Source organism: Cavia porcellus, unplaced genomic scaffold (genome assembly GCF_034190915.1).
Source record: "Cavia porcellus strain 051 isolate PalLab524CR breed Dunkin Hartley unplaced genomic scaffold, mCavPor4.1 scaffold_7, whole genome shotgun sequence".
In the NCBI taxonomy this organism is placed as follows: Eukaryota; Metazoa; Chordata; class Mammalia; order Rodentia; family Caviidae; genus Cavia; species Cavia porcellus.
This window is the reverse complement of record NW_026947490.1, coordinates 73348995-73369966: the sequence shown is the minus strand read 5'-3', so window position 1 is coordinate 73369966 and position 20972 is coordinate 73348995. Positions and strand designations below refer to the sequence as shown.

The window sequence follows — 20972 nt, the reverse complement described above, 5'->3', positions numbered from 1 at the left end:
AGTATCCCTGAAAGCCAGACTTTTTGGAGTTAGTAAGAGCATCTGTGTATCTGCAGCTGCACACAAGGAGTACTTTCTGTGCCTGGGCTCTCTGAACCTTCCTGTTGGAATGTCCACCCTGGCTCCTGAGGTAGCCTGGCCTTGTAGAGGAAGGTCTGGCCCTACGGTGTCCCTACTTCTTGCAGGAGTCACTACAAGGATGCAGCGCCATCCGGGAGATGACTTGGGAGAAGGGTAGGTGGGAACTTTAATGCTCAGTTCCACAGGGGATGTTGCCTAGCTCTGCAAGGCACCACCCAGCAGACCCCAAAGATGCCATGTGCTGTTACTCCTCTGTCCATGTGAATTCTCCCACATTTGCTAATTTTATACCAAGGCACACTTCATTTTTTTATTTTGGGGTCCTTGCCAGAAGTCGTCTGAATAAATATAAGAGAATTTATTTTCCTAGTGGATTTTTGTCCATCAGTTTTATCCTTAGACATAGGTGAGAGTCTGGTTGGAAGTCACTGGGGCTGTGAAAGCTGCCTCAGCCAGGAATGCCCTCTTGAAGAGCCCAGCATCCCACAGGGATACTGGCATGATTGGCCAGGCCTGGGAAGCCCAAGAGGCTGGATAGCACACCGTCTTTGCCCAGGTAGGGATTGTTTTCCTGTGTTTGCAGTGCAGGAAATGTTCTGTTTCCACCTGTTTGTTTGAACACTTAGGTGATACTCCAGAGGTCATACGAAATCCAGGTATGCAAGTTGCTGAGGTTTGCCAAATCGCACTTGCTAGTAGGTTGCTCTTGTTCTTTGTGTCAGTTAAAATTCTAGAGATGTATTTCAACACAAGTCAGTTTGTGCATGGTTTAAAAGTAAAATAAAAAGATGTCCTTCCTTGCCTGTGGGTAAGAAGTAAAGGAAAAATATTGTTCATGTTTAACTTGCTGGGGACAGGAATCGCAAAGTCTGCTTTGAAACTCACTTTCATAGTGTCCCATTTGGCCCGAGTCCCACTCTGCCGTCTTTGGTTTATGAGAGATAAAGGGTTTCAGAATGTACTCTCTGGATTTCTTGTTGGTAACTCACACCCTGTTCATCTTTTTTCCCCTCTGAAAAGGACCAGAAAATGGTAGGTTTTTCCATGCAGCCTTGAAAGGTGCTCATTTATTTACTTCCAAGGTCACCAACTTTTTGAAATGCTGTTTGCTAGGTCTGACACTGAAGCAGCTCCCTGACACTGAAGGCACAGCCCGTGGTGTTCTCTCAGGCACATCGAGGCGGCTTACTCTGCTGCTCGACGGCCATACAGAGACAGGCATCTTCTTGGTCTGCTTACAGAGCCCTGCTGTTCGGGCTTCTCACCTTCTACACAGTGGCAGGCTGTCTGCCCACTGACTAATTTCCGTCCCTCTTGCCCAGGCGTTTGGACCAGCACTAGTGTCTTGTCAGTAGTTGTCACTATCAATGCTGAGACACCTTCCATGTCCTTCAAGGAAACTTCCTTTGCACAGCTCTCTTGCCCTGAGCCAAGTTCTGTCCAGGAGTCCAAGTTCTGTCTGATGTCATATTTCCTCACAGGATAGCACACCGGATACGGTATTTGATGCACAAACTAGTTAATGTGAGCAGTGTACAAGCTAAAATGAGTGAGCCAATGGGGTGCCGAGGAAGATTTGAGTTTGCCGGAAGCCAGTGGTATTTTCTAAGCCAAGGTTAAAACCCTGATGAGGGAGCAGCAAGATCATCTCACCAGATACGCACGTACCCTTGCTCTTGAGCAGGTGAAACCTTCCTTTTCACAGCGGACCAGGAAGACACGGCAAAGGACAGGTGAGGTGTCAGGTGGGACGAGGGAGCCTTTAGAGGCAGGTGACTGGAGTGCCCTGGGTAGGAAGTACCATGTTTTAGGTTGTCTTTGCTGTCCTGAACCATTTTTAACAACTTCCATGTCCCTTTGTGCTGATGCAAGAAGGTGCAGAGGCTAGACATGAGGAAGGGCAGGAAACAGGCTGCCTGGTACCCATTGGAGCAGCTCCTCTGTGGATTGTTTTGTAAGATTATGCCAGACTCTAATTAGACTTCTGAGAAGGAGAAACAGTTTAAATATAGCACCTCTAAAGGCAGTCTAGGACTTTGGGACCAAAGAAAGTAAGTTTATGTTTGCTGTTTTGTTTGCTAATGGTCATGAATGTGTGGTGTTAACACTGCTGCAGGATGGGCACACGGACAGAGCAGTGACCACAACCTAGTAGTGTGTTGTTCTGTGGAAGGTCATGGTGCATCACTGCCAGCAGGCTTGAGTAAATGGGTCTGCCTTTGCGTGCAAACACCAGAGTGGAGCTGCTTACTGTTCAATATTTACTGTGAGGTGCTTGGAACACCAAGGACTAGTTTTTCTGGTTTCTGTTTCTGCCCAGTGCTGGGGACCAAGGTTCCGTTACCTCAGCTTTTCCTTCTTTTTCATTCCAAAGCACCTTAAATCCTTTTTCCAAATACAGGCTGCTTTTGTTTATTTTATTTGTTGAGTTGGACAAGCCAGGGACCATATCTGTGGATCACACTGAGTGCTTGGCGCTAAGGAGATGTTTTGAGCCTTGGGTCCAGCCAGCCCTGGGGCTCCGGGACTCCCCCTGAATGCCAGGTGCCCTTGAGGAAAGCAGAATTGCTCTGTGGCCTTCTGTGCTGCCGTCTCCCCATGTAGCCCTTGTTGGCCTAAATTAGTAGTGTTGTTTCTGTTTGATGAGTAATTTGGAAGTTGGTCTTAGCCATCCCACTTTTCACAACCACCTGTTCTCAGGCAGTTGGGTTCAGCAATTCCCCAAGGAGGAGGAGAAGTGTAGTCTATTTTATGCACCCTAGCACAGGACAGATGTGCCTGGGAAGCACGTTTAAACACATCCTGGAATGTAAACATTTCGCAGCCGTGGCGCTGTCTCAGAGATGAGAGGCCGTGCAGGGAGTGGTGAAGGTGCTGGGCATAGTTCAGAGTGCTGATGAAGAAAGGAGCGGCATGTTTATCCCCCAGTTCTTGGGGTTTTCTGCCCTGCCTATGGGGAGAGTAGGGCCAAAACAAAACTGTATTTAGCAAATTGAATTAACATCTACACAAAGCTTCTTAAATGAAAGGTTTTATAGAAGTTTTGATGTTTCCACCTGGCCCATTTGCTGCCCTGGGGGCAGTGTTGCAAGCTGTGCTGCCCACACCGGTGGCCCCCAGTCCTGGGCCTGGTTGGGCTGTTTTGGATTAGATGTTATGCTAATTCTTCAGAACAGAGAGATACAGGGATAAATTGTGAATTTGAGGTCACAGTGAGTCTGCAGAAGAGCGGATACCTGGAAGGGCCCCTTGTTGTGTCCCAGCCATGGCTCTGTCCTCTCAGAATTCCCTCTCATGCATGATCTGTGACCCGTCACACAGTCACTCAGTGTGGCATTTGTTGTTGAGGGATGAGGCTTTATCTCTCTAAACCATTGCTGATATCACGTACGTTCAGAGACGGTCTAACCTCCAGATTCACATGGGGTATTTCCAAGAACAAACTTGCCAGTGTTTAGTGACATGCGTAGGGGTTGCCAGTCTAGTTTTTAGCCCAGGAGTTGTCTGCTAGGTGAACTGTATCCATACCACTGTCCTTTTCCTGTCCTTGCTGTAGTGCACAGCAACCTTATAGTTCAAACTCAGCTTTACATTGAAAAGTTGAAGAAGATGCTAGTGATGATTATTACCAGTAGATTTTCTTTCCTCAAGGACACAATGTGCACTTCAGTACCTGGCCTGAATCTTTAGCAGGGGACAGGGAACTTGTTGGCACCGGTAATAAATGGAATCAAATCAATCCTCAGTGCGCAGACGCAGTGACAGAGACCCTCGGAAGTGGTATGACTTGCCTGTGGTCAGTTGGCTGGGCACTGCAGAGTGGTACATCTAACTCGGGCTCTCCTGCTGTGACACTGGGTGCTATGTCTGGGCACAGGGTCACAGTGCAGGGGGTGGGGTCTGTGGGTGTTGCTGGACTCGGCGTTGTGGCCTGTGCAGTTTTGGCATCACACCAAAGCAGAGCCCGGTGGGACAGTGGCAGCGCACAGCACAGGTGCAGGCTCCTCTGCTGTGGAAATGTCAGCTAAGTGTAGCACTCAGGCTTGTAGTTTCTGGCGTGCATCTTGTGGCGGGCCACTTTGGTCAGCTTTTGCTGATAGAATGAGCCATGGGCCAAGATCTTGGCTTGAGTTACACAGTAGACAGTGTACTTGTGAACAAGTACCACATTAGAAAACGTATTTCACGGTTTTTCTCTAAAAAGCTCCTCTTGCCAGTTCACTGACTGAGCTGCGGCAGTTAATGGAGAACTGAGGAGCTAGATTGCATTCTGGAACTCAGCAGATTCAATCTGCTGAGTCTGAATTCTTGCTGTGTGCCAGACTTGTCAGGGTCTACAAAGGTGAAAGCAGGGACCATCAAAGAAGCCGGTCTCAGGTAAAATGAAGGTGATGTGTGAGGAGTACACCCTCAGGTGCCAGGAAGGGATCGTGCTGGCAGCCAGGTGTCTCAGAAGTGTAAAGGGGACATGACCCTGGCTTGGCTTTCTGATAGTTGGGAAGTGTCCAGTGAGTCAAAGTAGTGTTGCAGAAGAAAGCAAATTCTGCAGAGATGGGGGAACCACCAGTAGGTGACTAGAGAGAGCATTGTGGTGTGGGGAGCTGCAAGGACAGCTGTGTGGTAGCATGTATCACCAGAGGCTGCCACAGGGTAGGCATGCACGGGGCCATGAGAATCTGCGGTTAGCTAGAGAAACTGTAGACTGAATTGGAAAGCTAGAAGAGATGCTTGGCATATGAAACCTGGTGCACAGAGATGGAGGTGAGGGCCATGGGGTGGACCCTGTTTCTCTTGTTCAGATCTGTGGGTTGGTAAGCAGCAAGGAGAGGCGAAGACAATGCCTTTGAGTTGGCAAGGCGCTGTGGGATCGCCATCTCCAGACACTTGAAGATGCGTGTCTGTGCCCTCGGAGAAGGGTTGGCACTGGAGATAAATGTGGGAATCGTAAGATCATGCCTGTTTGTCCATAGATAAGGGTGACATTTGGGCCAGGGTATCCCTTTACTGAAAAATCAGGGCAGAAACTAAGTGGAGTGGCAGCGTTATTCGGAAGACAGACGGTGGTCAGTGATGCGTAGGACACTAGGAGAGTGTGAAAAGGGAGTGTGCAGGTGGTGGTGGTGTGCAGAAGACACCACGAACGCAGTGTCATTAGAAGTTATGGGGCAGAGAATGTCTCATCTTAGGGAGGGTCAGCTATTTCAGAGAAGTGTAAGAAAAGCTTTAAACATAGACCTGAAGCTAGGTAGGTCCCTGCTCATGGCTGAGGATTGCCAGGAGTGTGAGTGGGCACTGACCAGAAGACCTTGCAGTCTGTTGGGTGGGACCCGAGGTGACCTGCAGTTAGGCTGGAGTGTGAGCAGGGTGCAGAGGTCCAGCTGCTTGGCAAGGTTCCAGATTTGCATGCTTGGCTCAGGGCATGGGTAGCCCCTGGGCAGGAAGGAAAGCTCCAGGTCAGCAGGGAACATGCTCTGTACTGCCTTTCCTGTCCTCCAGTTCCTCTGCTAACCAGCTCTGGGTTAGCGGAGAAATCCTTAGAACAGAGTAGTTAGCTGAGGAAGCTGAAATCAAAGGGGAGCGAGAAGCCAAAGAACACTGAATGGAATGCCACACTGTGGGCTGGTAAAGAGGTTGGTTCTGTTTAGCTCATTGTGCCCTTTTAATGCAGCGTCTAGCAAAAGCTAGCAAGATTTTTGAAAACGTGGGACAGGATTATTCTTTTTAAGGAAAGGCAGCAGAATAAAAGTAGCTTTAAACAGTTTAAAGAAGAAAGTGGAAGAAAATTTCTGTACTGGTGCTATAGCTTCCTGTAGGGATCCAGTAATCAAGCAGAATTGTGTTGGTAAAGGGAAAACACATGACCAGTGGGACAGAGTGCAGAAGCCACTCGCAAGCTCATCGCTGATTGACAGGTGCAAGAGCGGTTCACTGGAGGAAGGAGAGGCTTTAGCAAGTGGTGCTGGAACAGCCAGACGTCCAGGACAAAAGCCTTGACTCCATACTTGGTACAAAAGCAAACTCAAGTAAAATGTGGAATTCAATGTAGCACTTTTGGGAAACCTTAGAAAATCTTTGAGGCTCAGGGCTTAGCAAAGAGTTCTCAGACTTCATACCAAATCACAATCATAAAAGGAATAACTTGGACCTCAGCAAAATTAAACATTCTTATTCAAGATGAGAAAAAGGTGAGCTACTGCTGGAAGATGTAGTTGCAAACCACTCACTTGACAAAGTTATTATCTTGAAATACAATCTCAACCTCAACAGTGGTATAGTGATATCCCGAGACAGACATTTCCCCAGAGCAGATACGTGGGTGGTAAATAAGCACATGGAGAGTTGTGCAATGAAAATCACAAAATGCCACCCCACGGAGGGAAGGGGTAGATTTGAAGAGATTGACTTTGGCACGGATGTGAGATTCAGACTCAGCTTTATCCCTTGCTGGTGGCAGTATAAAATGTGTGCAGTCGCTCTGAAAAAGGTTTGGCAGAGTCATAAAGTGCTAGACGTACCTTTACCCTGTGATCCAGCAGTCACATTTCTCAGCGTTTGTTTATCCCAGAGAAATGGAAAGTTAGTTTCATTGAAAAACCCGCACATGAATATTCATAGCAGCTTTATTCGTAATAGCAAAAGTTAGAAACAGCCTAGACATCTTCATTTGGGTGAAGGTTTAAAGAGACTGTACATCCTCACTGCAGAACACAGCAGTGGAAACTCAGTAATAGGAAGGAAGACCGACACTGGAAATACCTGGCACGGGTCTCAGAAGCGGGTCCTGTGGGCCTCGAACTGCTGTGTCTTGGGGTTGCTTCAAGGGCCATGCCCCCCCTGTGCCTCCTGGCCACCTCGATACTGTGCTGTAGTGTGCCAGATTTACCCGTGGGGAAACAGGACAGAGGGTCCACAGGACCCTTTGTATTCTCTGCACATTCCCGTGGATCCTTAATCACTTCAAATTAAAAAGTCCAAAGTAAAACACCAGCCACCAACCAGATGCTGCCTATCAGACATGCATGTAAGGTCTAAGAATTCCAGGAAGCTAGAAGTATAGGGACAAAAAAGATTTGTCCAGCTAGTAAGCCAAATAAGCCAATGTGGAAGAGGGTTGCTTTGCAATGCTGATCAGCCTCCACAACTTCAAAATATTTGATGAAATGAGAGAACTAAAAAAAGGAACAAGTGCCTCTGTATTCCTTCAGGGAGATTTTAGCTTGGCTCAGCAAAATGCCCCTCTGTAAGTTAAGGGTGGCTTTTATGTTTTTAAAGTGTTGGTCAAAGGAAGAATAGGTAATATGTAACAGACTGAATTAAACTGTTCACTGTCTTGCTTTGAAAGAAAAGTTCACTGACTCCTGTGTATAAGTCAGCTTTTTGTCACTGTAACAAAATACCTTATTCAGCCTACTTTATGAAGAAAAAGGGTTTGTTAAGCTCACACTTTGAAAGACATGCAGCAATGCCTGGTTCTGGTAAGGACCCCTGGCAGGAGTGTGGGTATTCTAAGTCTGTGTCTCCTTCTTCTTAGAAAACTTCCAGGGCTCCTTTGGAGAGGTCCACCCTAATGGCTTAATCTAATCACCTCCCAAAGACCCAAAACACCATTGGGAGTTCAGTTTCTACCCTCTTGATTGCTCTAGTTTTAGGCATTGAACTGCATGAATTGTCAAACCACAGCACTTCGCTTGAACAACCTCACAAGAGCAAGCAGCGATCACTGTAGCTTGGGTCTTGGAGAGTGACCCGCAGGCGTGACCAAACAGAGTGTGCACACTGTCAGGTGCTGGTGAAGAGCTCGCCAGGGACAAATGTGGCGCGGGTTGCAAAGCAAACCTCAAGAGATTTCAGAGCACTGAAATTGTCAGTCCATTTTCAGGCCGTGTTAGAGGCAGGGAGAAAGAGCAGCAGCGATAAACACATGCAAATCACTTGAGAACCAGTGTGCAGGGGAAATGCAGGGGCACTGTCAGGTGTCCTGAGTGACCCTGAAATGCTGACCGTCAGGTCTGTGCAGTGAAGCTGGAAGCAGTCCTGGGAAGGAAAGTTACTCCAGCCCTGTAAATTAGCATAAGGACAGGCCAACTGCATCCGCAGAGCAGGCCTGGGCGAGCTTGTCCTCTGTCAGCTCTCCAAGAGGTCCCCTCGCTCTCCCTCAGCCGAACTCACCCGCAGCATCCCTCAGGCCAGCATGGTATCTAGGTTCTGGACAGAGACACTGTTGTGTAATTTCTGTGTGTGTGTCTGTCTCCACAGCTTGAATACATCAACCCCCGAGCTGTGCAGCTTGGATCCCTCCTCGTCCGAGGCCTCACCACTTTGGCTCTGGTCAACAGCGCATGCGGCTTCCCCTGGGAGACAAATGAGTTCATGCCCTGGAACGTGTTTGACGGGAAGCTGTTTCACCAGAAGTATCTGCAGTCTGAAAAGGGATATGCTGTGGAGGCCCTTTTGGAGCAAAATGTGAGCTCAGGGTTTCTTTTTATTCATTTTGTTTTGCTTTGCACATTTCAGAAACAGTTTGGGCAGCACCTGTCGCACATCTGAAAATGCAGAGTTCTGGGCTGGACATCAGGTGAGCAGGACCATCTGTTCTAACAGCCACTTAGCTCTACAAAGACAAACACTTGCCTTCATTGTCTTAGGCTTCAAATATCTACACCACGACTGTTAAGATTAGTTTTACTCCCACGATCATTTTCCTGACAAAAGGTCCAGTAACTCTGTTACATTAGGACCCTGTTACCAGTAGTATCACCGTGGTGTCCTTGTGTGGCACAGACCCACTGCCTGGGATGAGAGAGTTCTCCTGGCTGCAGAAGGGCTGCTGTAGACCCCAGGCCACTGAGGGGACACTTAAGAATGTTCAGGAGGCTTCCTGTGTCTGTGAGGGTGTGGCCGTGGCTCCAGTGTCCCAGTGTAGTCACTACATGGTTCCTGGAAGATTTCCAAATAAGGCCCAGGCCAGGCTCATTTGGAGCGTTTATACCTACGGGGATGAGAAGGCTGTGCCTGCGAGAGAACCTGCTGCCTGTTAGAGAAAACAACCCACACTTTCCGAGCAGGCAACATTTGGTGCTGTGTTGCCACAGCCATTTCTCACAAAGGAAAAACACTCCAGGGTGTCACAGGGCTTCCATGCTCAGAGCTCAGGAGAGGTCTGAATTCTGCACGGACAGCAAGAGTAAGGTAAGTGCACTTTGCAGATCAGGTACTGCAGCAGTGATTCAAGGAGACAGCACAGTCAGGCCGCAGCTGTGAGCCCTTGTGGGCCTCTCTCCTTCCATGCCTGATCGTTACTGCGCACCACAGTGATAACAGATTAACAAAAGAGGCAAGCTCACAGGATAGAATATTCACCAGTAAAATAGGAAGCTGACAGGAAAGGGTTGCTGCCCCCAGGGCCCTCCGTCTATTGCTGTTTTGTTTTTTTGTTTCATTTGTTTTGTTCTGGGTTTTTGTTCATTTCTTGTTGGTTTTATTTTTGAGATAATGTCCCACTGTATAGTTCGGACTGGCCTTGAACTCACTGTATAGTCAAGGTGAGCTTGAGCACATGGCAGTCCTGCCGCAGCTTCCCATGTGCTGAGACTATAGGTATTTGCCACCACACCTGGCACATACTCATTTTGTTCTTTTTGTTTTTTCTTTTTTTTTTGTACTGGGAGTCAAACTCGGCACCTTGCGCTTGCCAGGCAGGCACCAGAGCCGCTGAGCTGCATCCCTGGCCGGTTCTGCTACTGTTTGTGGACTCAGTATATCACATAACCAGGAATGCCAATAAGAAGATACATAGCTTGTAACAGGGAGGTAATGTGGCAGTCACACAGGTTGTTTTTCACCAGTGACCACTTAACCCACAGGAAAGGTAGGCATATTTGCTGAAAGACGCTTTTCTGGAGACTCAGGAAAGTCTTCTGAGACCCTCGTGTGATCACAGGGAGCAGTGCTGTGCAGTGTTTTCAGCTGGTACAGAAGGGGGGGCAGACCCATCATGGTGTGTGTCCCGTCGCTTCCTTGTCCGACGCCGCTTGGCACGTGCTGGCCGGCTCTTCCCAGAATGTGTGGCCACCTCTCACTAGCATTCGATCTATTTGCAGAGATCGTGGCTCACCAGATTTCACAATCTGAAGGCAGTGGTTTGTAAGGCCTGCATGAAGGAGAACCGCCGCATCGTGGGCCGAACGCACTGGAACTCACACCACACAGGTGGGCAAGACCAGACAGCTCACTTCCTGGTCACGCAGTGTTCTTGGTAGACCCAGGTCTTTCCTGAGGTTTCCTGGTAAAGAATTCCAGAAGAGCCAGGCATGATGGCTCATATGCAGTATCGGCCCTTGGGAGGCTGAGGCAGGAGGATTTCTGTGCATTCAAGAGCAGCCTAGGCTACATAGTGAGTTCAAGGTCAGCCTGAACTACATAGTAAGACCCTGACTAAATAAAAAGGAAAAGAAAAAACTCCAAGAGGAAGGTGATGAAATGGAAAGAAAGGATTAATATAGTAGAGTGCTACCTAGTACTTTAAATCCCGGTCCCATTTAGAAACAGACTTTCAGGGAAGATTACATTATTTATTGAATAATTATGCTCTTTCTCTGTGTGTATAACCTACTTCTTACAGTCCTCCAAAGTGCAGAGGCCACTGGCAGTGTTTGTTAACTTTACGAAAGTTGGGTTTAGTTTTTCCTAAGGAAGTCATGTTAGACAGCTTTAGAGTACAAAGAACATAATGAAAAAGGCAGTACAAATGGCCTATAAATCTGTTGCCTACAGGTGACAAGTGCTAACAGGGGATGTACTTCCCCTGTTACTCCCCTGGAGTATTTTCTTGTGGTTTTATATCATGGTTGGTTCTCGATACAGTTCTGAACCCTGTTTCCGGTCCCACTGAACTTCCGCCCGTGACAGTTATGCGAAAGCTCTCCAATGGTAGCCAGACTCTCCCACTGCTAGACAGACCCTCGGATTTACCATGGAGCCTGTTGTGCCGTCTGCAGCTCTAAACAGTTTTCTCATCTCTTTCTTCTGCATTATTTCCTTAAACTAAATATCCTGTGTAGTTTGTAGAATTATAGATCAAAATGTAATCACTTAGTAAATGTTGCCAGCTTGTTTTCTGAAATCCTTGTTTCGTGTCCTTGTTTCCTTTGCCAGCAGTAAGAATCCGTTTGATGATAACCTTGATGGCCTTCAATTTAAAACAAATTGTTTTTGCTAACTTGGTAGATGAAAAATTGTATTTCACTGATTGAATGTTTGTTTTTTGTGGAGGTGGATATGCTTATTTTACTAATGAGAATCTTGTAATTATTTTTTCGTGTCCTCCTCTGGTTAGAGTTTATAGCTGTAAGTGACCCCATTATTTTTCTTGATAGCTAAGAGAACTGACTTTAGACTCCTACCCACCAGACCATCTCCAGAAGCCCCAGGCAGTCCCCTTGTGTATGTCCCCTCCTGGCCCCATGGGTGAGCCTGTCCTGCTGGGCCACGTGCATGGCTGTTATCAGAGCTCAGCTAGGGTGTGGAGCTGGTCCCAGACTGACAGAAAACACTCTTTTCTCTGTTCCCAACCTTTTTCTCCATTGTAACTCTCTCCTACCAACTGCAGATAGAGTTTTAAGTAACAAAGGTTTATTCCTTACAAAGCAAACAAACCACCTGCTGCTCGTATTGCCTGCTAACCTCACTGGTTGGCACCTGGGGCTCAGTGTCTGCCCTCTGCACCCATCCCTCATCGTGATTGCTTGATGGTGAGGGGCTTGCCGATGGCTCCATGCAGGTGGTTCTGAGATGGCCATCATTACTGGCACCTGCGTGCCCAGACACCTGTGGGCACACCGTTCGCAGGTGTCCTGTAGTACTTAGCAGAGCTGCACAAGTGCTGACTGCTGGTGCCCGCTCCTGTGGGCTGCTGGCGGAGGCTGGGCAAAGCCACCCTCCCTCCCTGAGTTCGCATAGGGAGTAGACACCTGAATTTACAGCTGCCCACAGGATGGGGTTGCAGGTAGCTCATGTGCCGGGCATCAGAACTGATCTACCCAGGCAGAAACCTGCAGCACCGCAGTGAGTGCCGTGTGCTGGCAGCTGTTGATGATTGACACCACCATGTAGAAGCTCCGCTGTGCGGGCAGCAGTCACAGAGGGGCTTCACTAAGGACCTGAGAGCGCCGCAGCAGGGAAGTGTAGCAGGTGGAGGAAGCCATCAGTTAGGTCTGGGAAGGGGCTGTGGTGGAGGAAGAGCCAGGGAAGGGAGGTGGGAACTCGGTGCAGAAACTGATCATTCTGTCCACTGCAGACTGGGGGCACTGTACTCCGAAACCTGCTCTGAGGATGGCGACTGCACAGACAGTGGAAGAAAGTGGGGCCAGGGGACAGCTAGAGGCCATCATGAGCCTTGTGTGAGCGGCAGCCGGGAGGAGGTACAGGGCTTGCTCAGCACAGCACAAAGTGGCACCTCAGCCCTAAAGTTCCTGTGGCCTGTGCGTGCTGGGTGGGTCCTTATCCCTTGGCTTTGCACAGAGCTCCAGACTGAAGAGACTGCATAGGAGGTAGCGTGGTGTGTGTGCGCCTGCCTTTAGGAGCACTGACTGAAGCCACTTTACCAAGCCAACCCACCCTGTGTGTCTGTACACCAGTGGCAGATGCTCATCCGTCTAGGGCTGCTTTCTTTGTGGAAGCACCAGGAAATACCAAGATTTTTTTCAAAACAAAACAATTCATCTATGAGTGCTTAGTCGGCCTTCCAGTGGAGACAGAGGATACATTTAGAAATTTACAAGAATTTTACAGTGCAAAAGGTTTGTGTTAATGAGTTTGTAGGATATTGGGAGGAGCTCATGAAGTCCAGGGGTGTGCTCAGAGCAGGAGTCTGGTGGGGGATGAGTTGGCTTGAGGGGACCAGAGGCGGGGCCCCTCCTTGCTTTCCAGGTTAATGGCTTCTGACCCATTTCCCCCAGGGTAGAATTGATGAGCGATGGCAGAGCAGCCTGCAGGGCTTCTGTTTCTCTGCCCCTGGGCCGAAGGTGCACTCTCCCCTTCAGGTGGAAAGTGCAGGTTTGCATTTCCCTCTGAGAGCCAGCCTGTGCTGTGGCCCACTCAAGCTCTCCATGCCACCGTGAGCCTTGGTACTGTGGGACCTGCTGTGCTTTTAAATCCAGGGTAACGTGAGTAATGTCTGCTGGCATTTGCCGTATTCCCACAGGGAGGTGGGGGAGACAGAGTTCTGGCTCCCACAGGACGAGCTCTGCCTACAGCCGTTCCGGGCAGGGACAGCCGTGGAGAGACCAGGGGCCAGGTAAGAGGCTGCCGCGCACTGCCGGCCCTTCACTTGCACTCCTGCGTATCCTGTTGTCGCCTCAAACGCAGGTCCCGAGTTCACAGTGGAGCGGGCAGGCGGCGTGCTGGCGTGTCTCATTCCCTACATGGTGTGTTTCCTTGTTTCCCTGCTTGCTTCCGGCTCATCTGCCCCTTGCCACTGTGTTTTCTGTCAGTTCAGTCATCTCCTCCAAACCGAGTGATTATAATTTGCTCAGCAGAAGGCTCTTATAAAGGTTTTGTGTGGAAGGTTCTTCCTTCTGATGAAGACATCGCTACAGGAGTATTCTGGGATTCAGGCCAGAAATGACCCGAAGGACATGAGTCGCCTGGAACTAGGGGGGATGGCCAGGGCAGACGGGTTGGTGAGGGCGCTGAGGCAGCGACCACAGGCCACCTTGGAGCCGAGGGTGCCCTGCAGCCATGTGATGAGGTCGCTCCGCCAGGTGGAACAGTGTGGGGCACCTTTTAAGTCTTCTGGGGCAACGTCTGACAGTGGGGCCTCCCTCCCTCCTGCTGTTCGAAGGAAGGGGTCTGAGGGCTCTGTGATGCGGTGCTGCTTAAACGGAGACTGACGCCTGGGAGCAGCACCAAGTGTGTGGGAAAGACCAGCCGGACAGCCCGGGCTGTGGTGGGATGGAGACCATGGAGCTCCGAGTTGACTCCACAGAGACCCTTGACCAGGGTGAAGGCGGGAGATTGTCCATAGTGACCAGAGGCCATCAATGTGCTGAAGGCCTCCAGACTTTCCTTACAAGGCTGGCTGTGGCCCCTGACATAGCATGAAATACAAGCTGGTGTCTGACTCGGAGTGGTCACTTGCGGGGAGGCGAGGGGCCACCCCACCTTTCTGCCCATCCCACACTAGCCATGTTTGAGCCTCCTCTCCCCTGGCTCCCAGCAACCTGAGAGAGCTGGCAGCCTTTCTTGCGTTAGGTGGCTCCTCTCAGAAGCCATTCTTACTCACTGAGAAGTGGCTGCTTCTCCCTGGTTTCTCCTTCATCAGTGCCCACACTCAGGGGTTGCAGCTGTGAGCAAGGTGACTTGTGCTCACCTTCTGTGGCCCGAGATTGTTCCTTCCTCCCTCCATCTGGAGACCAGAGATGAGGCCGGGCGATGATGGGGCCAGCCGAGTGAGGAAGGCCTGCAGTTCTGCAGACTTGGCCACCGAGTCACGCAGCTGAGAGAGCCTCCTGACCCTCAGCTAGAGAAGAGGACACCTCACTGACACTTTCCCAGCTGGAGGGGTGCACTGACCTGCACTGGGTCAAGTCTCCAGAGTGACATCCTCCTGGACTTCTCTCATGCTGCCTCCCCTGTGCCAGGCAGCTGGCTTGGACCACCTCTGTGTCCCTTAGCTCCATAACTCTGTTTTGTCATGGTAGACAGTAATAAATACCAATACCTAAGGGTAAGTAAGCAAACCAGGCTGCTGTTGACAAAACCATCGTCTGGAAGAGGCCAGCCTTACCCTATTTTCAGGCTAAATAGTGTGGGGCCTGTGGGTACCTGGCCTTGAAACCACATGAGACAGTGAGAACTGCAGGCTTCTCCCACACTCTGGCACCTTCCATGGGCTCCCACAGGCAGGCCTGACTTTGGCTCCAGTCCCCACCTCCCATTCCTTCCCTGCGCGCAGGTCATTCTGGTCCTGTACCTACAGCACTAAATTGGTGCTGAACCAGTATCTAGCCAGGGTCTTCGTTGCATCTTCATACCAGAGCTTACTCATGTTACTCTCCTGGCATTCTAGCGTTTTTCTTATTATTTATGTGAGTGTTTATAGAAGTTTGTGTGTGTGTGTGTGTATATGGGGGTTTTTTTGGTTTTGTTTTTTGTCAGAAAGAAAACAGTGTCACTGGGTGCAGTGAGGCAAGTTTGTAATCCCAATTAACCTGGGAGACTGAGGGAGGAGGGTCTGAAATTCAAGGCAAGCGTGGGCAACTTCACAAGACCCTGTCGCAAAATGGAAATGTGGAAGGGGTATGGGGACAGCTTATGTAGAATGTACAAGGCCCTGGTTCAATCTTGAGTACCACAAAAAGCAGACACTATCAATTGCATCTTTAAAAAATAAAGTAAAATAAGAAAATACATGGAGGCCTGGCCGTGACCTTGAGCTCTCTGTGTCAGCATGAAGCCTTTTGTTACAGCATGGCCTGTAGGCCCGGAAGAACCTCTTGAACATTCATTACCACATGCTTTTCCTTGGTGGGTCGCAGTGGTTTACATTAGACGAGGAGAGTCCCTTTTCCTCGGCTTGGCAGGAAGCTTAAGCTGGTTTTCTCAAATTCTATTAGAAAACATTGATACTGTCCAGAAATTTCTCCCGTGCAGATTAAATAATAGCGTGACTCTCCCTAAAGCATGAAGTCAGTGTTCACATCATTCCCACTTCCATACCAGAGCAGAAATATCTGATGCTGGAACTCCTTGGGTTATCCACGCACAACGTGGCCAGCAGCCCAAGGCCCTACTTGGGTGGCAGGTGATGTCAGGCCAAGAGCCTCCAGCCGGAGTGTCTTACCAGCTGGTTGGCGAGAGCTTTCGGGCCTCCCACAGATCTAGCCCTGAGGCATGTAGTGTCAGATCAGGAAAAAACGGCTCCAGGCCCAGGCTAGAAGCATGATGCAGAGTTGGTGCATGTGCTTCCAGCTCTGCAGTGCTCAAGTGGTTGTGGTTCCCAGTGATCCTACCCGCAGGCAGGCATGGTTGATGCACAGGGATGCTGGCTGTATCCCCGGTGTACATCTGAGACTCCACAGAGTCTGCGCGCATTGTGCCTCTCCTGATTCTCTAGTCCTTAGTCCAGCCCTTCTCCAGTTCTCTCTCATGCGCATCAGTGATCAGAGCCTTAGCCAAGTCTGTGGAGACAAGTCTGCCTGCAGTGTTGCTTTATCCTCAGCACTTGGTTCTGCCTGAATTCTTGGTCGTGGTTCCACCCCTTGCAGAAACTAAGCAATTACTAACTTAATGAAACGGAATCACTGAGTACAGCCTGGATAGCTGTGGGTTTCCCAATACCAGTGCACATTCTTGTGGGTATCAGATGATTCCTGAGCAGGTCCACATGCTGTGATGAGGTAGACAGTGCCAGGCTTTCTACTGTGAGCCCCAGCATTTTGCTTTTAAATCCACTGCATTCATCCATAACTGCCAGTTAGTTTGCATTTCATTCCTGGTATTCCTTTAGGGTACCATGTATGTATATAAACAGCCAGATAACCAAAACAGCATGCATTTCTTCCTGACCCAAAAGGAACAGTGACAGGACCGTGGCCAGTGAGTCATAAACACACCGGTGCCAGGGCACATGGGTTGCAGACTGTCGGTCCTAGCAAGCAAGTGAGCCTGCAGGAGCACATCAGCATTTCTTCCTCACTCCTGGCTGCCCAGGCTGCACTTACAAACCCTTGATACGTGGTCACTTGGAATTTCAGGAAGTATCTGGGGCCCTGCAGTAAGGTGTGGGTCTCGCTGGCTGCAAGGCCAGGGGTGTGCTTAACCACTGCTGTCCTGGTTACTTGGAAGCAAAAAACTGCTGCCCAAATACAGCCTGAAATATGCTAAGAGGTTTTCCCTTCACTGTGGACCTAGATCTCCTAAAGCAGGAGAGCCCTGCTTTGTGAGGCAGATCAGGATAGGAACACAGACGACCCTAATAGTCCAGGCGCGGGGAGGCTCCAGGGTCGGGAGGTGAAAGGCTGGCCTGATTGTGGCATGCTGGACTGGTGTTGGTGAGGGTCCTGGGACCCAGGCAGTGGTGCCCCTGCCAGGTGCTGGCGAGCAGGGTGCACAGTGACTGCAGCTGGCCTTGTGTGGAGGGGAATCCACAGGCCACTGCGGGTGGTGCTAGTTTTCTGATCTAGATCCTCTAGTAAAGTACTGTGGTCTTTCCCAAGGAGTGGGATGTTTTCAAGGTTCAACAGTTGACTTTGTCACTGTTGATTATTACAGCTGGACTTGAGGCAGCACATTTTTTGCTGTATTTTGCCTGCAGTGAACATAGTCCTATGTTTGTATTTTGTGTTCCCAGGTACAATCAAAAGGCAGAATTCTTGGTAGCAAACTTAAAAGTGCCTCCTGATGAAAGTGTTCTGTTCCTGCCAGAGTTGGCAAGGTTCCAGAGCCTGGACACGTGTGGGCCAGGGTGGGGGGACCAGGAGCTCTGGGAGACCTCCCTGGGAGTACACTGCTGAGGTGGTCAGCTTCAAAGAAGTAGGGGACAGCCACACAAAGAAGAATTGGGCACCAAGGCCTCGCCCTTAATGCTGTTCCCAAGCCAGGAGGAATGATGTGTTAGATTCCACAGTTGGGAGCTGTGAGCTTGCCTGGGATTCTTGACATTCTCCCTCTCCATGGTAATTCTGAAGAGGCCAGAGAGCTACTTTTCATCACCTGGGATAGCACGGGTGTGGGAATCACGATGCTAATTTGTCCTGGCCATCTGCCTCCTGCTGGAGCCCTGAGTCTTCACACCTCTGAGGGTCATCAGGCATGGTGCTTTCATAAGGCCATGCTCTGTAGAAAACAAGAGCTGAGAAAGGTTGTGCAAGTGCTCTTTTTAAGGTGTGATAAACTGTCACCTTTTTTTGCTAAGAGGATGTCTATACTCTGAGTCTTCCCAATATCCCCGTCTATCAGAAAGGCAGAAAATGGCCAACCGTGCCATGGACCGGGGAAGGAAGGTCTGGCTTAGCCCTGGAAAAGCCACACACATGGTTTTTTTCTTTTCCCCCATGCTTGGTAGAAAATCTCTTGTGAGCCATCTGCATATGAATTTCCATTTCCAAAATCATTAGCAAGTAATAAATGTCTAGATATCATGCAGATGGTTGGAACTGGTGTTAGAGGAACAGTTTTGACAGTTTCCTTCCACTCACAGCACCAGCTCCTAATTAATTGCTTCCACTTTAATGGAATAATTATAGAGGAAATTTTAATGGCAGGTGGCCGCAGCTGAAAGAACAAAGCTCTGTTCCCGTACACAAGTCCATGTGCCATGTTCATGCAGTCCAGAAGTGCGCCGGTTTGTTTGAGTATTTGGAAAGAGTTAATCTTGATGTCGCTTGTCCTGTCTGTTTGGTGCAGGGAGCAGACAGCATGAGCATGACCAATGGAAAAGGCACTAGAATCTAGCAGTGAGCCCCTCACCTGTGTCTTCAGGAGAGCCAGTAGACGACGTTTGTATGGTCCGAGGCTTTCGCCAGGAGCAGGTCCTAACAGGGTCACATGCTGCACCCTCCTCACTGGACTCACCCTGGTGGAAGACCAGTTTGCTGCCCAGAAGAAGTGTGGCAAGGAGAACGTGGCAGCTGGACACAGCCCTAGCTGCTGGCTCCTCCATAGAAGAGTCCGTAATGATGCTGCCTCTCCACATCCGGAAGGGAAGAGTGGCTGGGCTCAACCTGTGTCCTTCCTCTCAGGATGTACCCCTGGATCACCTGGATCTGTGTGTGCTCGCTTTGTCTGAATCCATTTTCTCTGAATTCATTCCATGTGCAGCGCCACAGCAGCCAGCAACCAGCAGCCAGGAAAGAAGAAAAAGAAATGCCCTGTGCCTTGGGTTTGCCCTGGAGTCAGGTGAAGCCTGTTTACATGGGTTGTGTCTGAGTCCATTGCCCAGAAAAGTCAGTATTAATGTCATGTGTGTCATCTCGTTCTTTGTACCCTTTGTATGAGGCATTGTTGATTTTTTTTAAAAAAAAATAAATTAGAAGGGCCGGGGTACAGCTCAGCAGCCTCATACCTGCCTGAGAAGCACGAGGTACTGTGTCCCATTACGAGGACCAAAAAATAAATGAAATAAAATACATTGGAATCTTAACTATGTCCTATAGTTTTAAACTCAACACTGCATTGTGAAGATGTTTTCCCGTATCATTGAACGATATAACCACATTTAGTATTTCATAAGTTTTGTCATTAAAGATTCTACTCAAAAACCAAGTTTCCAACTGTTCCTTCTGGTTCTCTTAAGTGCTTGAACAGAAACATAAGCAGAAACTGAGTTCTCACCTTCCCGGTGGAAGGGTTGGTTCTGCCTGAGGCAGAATATAGTGTGGGCCTGTTGGTGGTATCACCCTTTTATTTTGCCAGGTTTCGGCTCCGTGCTTTATGGCAGTCCCTGTGAAAAGGCCAGAGTTCTCAGTGCGATCAGACAGGAAGCCTGCAGCGTACATGTTGAGAGGAGGCAGGAGCCGAGCTGCCAAGAAGCCTGATTTATAATGCTGCTAATGAATGGGACATTTGCTGCTCTTTATCTGTGAATACTGAAGAGCATTTGTTTCTTAAAAAACATTTTAAATGAATCCAAGTTCAGAGTAATCCTTACCACGGAGCAATTTCCAGATAATCCAAGAGTTGAAACTTTAATCCTCACATTAAACTGAGCTGTACCTATGGGTGTTAATAATGGGAAACGTACTGGGGTTCGCTTAGAAGACAAGAATTTTTTATTATAAAAACTGTTAATTGCAAATAAAACTGCTTAAAAAGAAAGTATAAAGAGGAAGACAAGTATCTTACACTCCCAACCTCCCACCCAGCAAGACAAACGCTAAGAACATCTTAGGAAGGGGTCCTCCAGGCATTTTGCTATGCATGTATTTGGAAGCTTTTTTTCCCCGACTCATTGTATATACAGATTAGTGAGTTTCATTTTGTCAGGTTTGTACATACCCATAATATACTTTGATCATTACTCTATCCCCTTTTTTTTTTTTTTTTTTTTTTTTTGCCCGGGGGTGTTGGAGTTCTGTGTGTATGCTGCCTGTTACTCTAACATCTTGTCTCTGTCTGTCATTTGGGAGTTGGCTGTGCCTGCTGGTGTCTTTTCTGAGCCACACTGCCATTCTGAAGCTACCAGGTTAAGATATGCTTGTTCCTGATTGCTAGAGGCTTTATCCTTCCAGTTGTTGCTACTTTAAAATCAAAGTAAGCCTCTAAACATAGTCCTGCCCAGTTTGCATATCTGCGATTGGGAAAATGCGTGGGCTGACAACTCCTCTATAAACATAGTTCCTATAGTGGTCTTGCCTCTTCACCAGGCATCACGGTGCATACCTATCACCCCAGCACTCCAGAGGCTGAGGCAGGAGGATTGCTATGAGTTTGAGGCCAGCCTAGGCTGCATAGTTAGAGGGTGGCTCTGAACTACATATTGAGACCCTTTTTCTCTCAAAAAAAAAAGTGACTAAAGTATTTCTATTCAGTTAAAACTTAAGCAGGCATTGTGTTGATGTTATCAGTATTACATTAGAAAGTCCAGTGCATTGAATTTTTCACAGTATTACTAGCACCAAAAAAAAAAAAAAAAAAAAAAAAACAGGGATATAGCTCAGTGGCTCAGCACCTACCTGGCAAGAACAAGGTACTGAGTTCAATTTCTGGTACCCAAAACAAAAAGTTTCATATTGCTTATAAGTTACCTCTGCAGTCAAATCTGTTAGAATTTCTCTTGATCAGTTTACATGTGAAAAGATGCATTTATTACTCTAATTTCACATTTCTTTCATTACTTGGAAGACATTTCAAGTGAACCAGGATTTTTGTAAAAAGCATCAGGGATAGGAAAG

The 20972-nt window shown here is 48.6% G+C and overlaps 1 protein-coding gene across 6 annotated transcripts in view; it reads left to right on the top strand.

Annotated features, from left to right (window-relative positions):
• The window catches only part of Fam120b (family with sequence similarity 120 member B), a 105578-nt gene extending 86234 nt beyond the window's left edge, over nucleotides 1-19344 (top strand). For 2 of the 6 annotated variants that reach the window (XR_010048918.1, XR_010048917.1), the window contains exons 7-12: nucleotides 8338-8492; nucleotides 8596-8656; nucleotides 10182-10290; nucleotides 10945-12878; nucleotides 13283-13375; nucleotides 18487-18519. Coding sequence is in view for 4 of the 6 variants with exons in the window: in XM_013148966.2 (XP_013004420.1) it covers nucleotides 8338-8492; nucleotides 8596-8656; nucleotides 10182-10290; nucleotides 13283-13375; nucleotides 18487-18527 (459 nt within the window). In the remaining 2 variants the exon portion in view is untranslated. Of the gene's footprint in view, nucleotides 1-8337; nucleotides 8545-8595; nucleotides 8657-10181; nucleotides 10291-10944; nucleotides 12879-13282; nucleotides 13376-18486 lie in introns of all 6 variants that reach the window. The other 4 variants (XM_013148966.2, XM_013148968.2, XM_003466466.4 and 1 more) reach the window with 4 other exon arrangements.
• Nucleotides 19345-20972: the final 1628 nt, after the last annotated feature.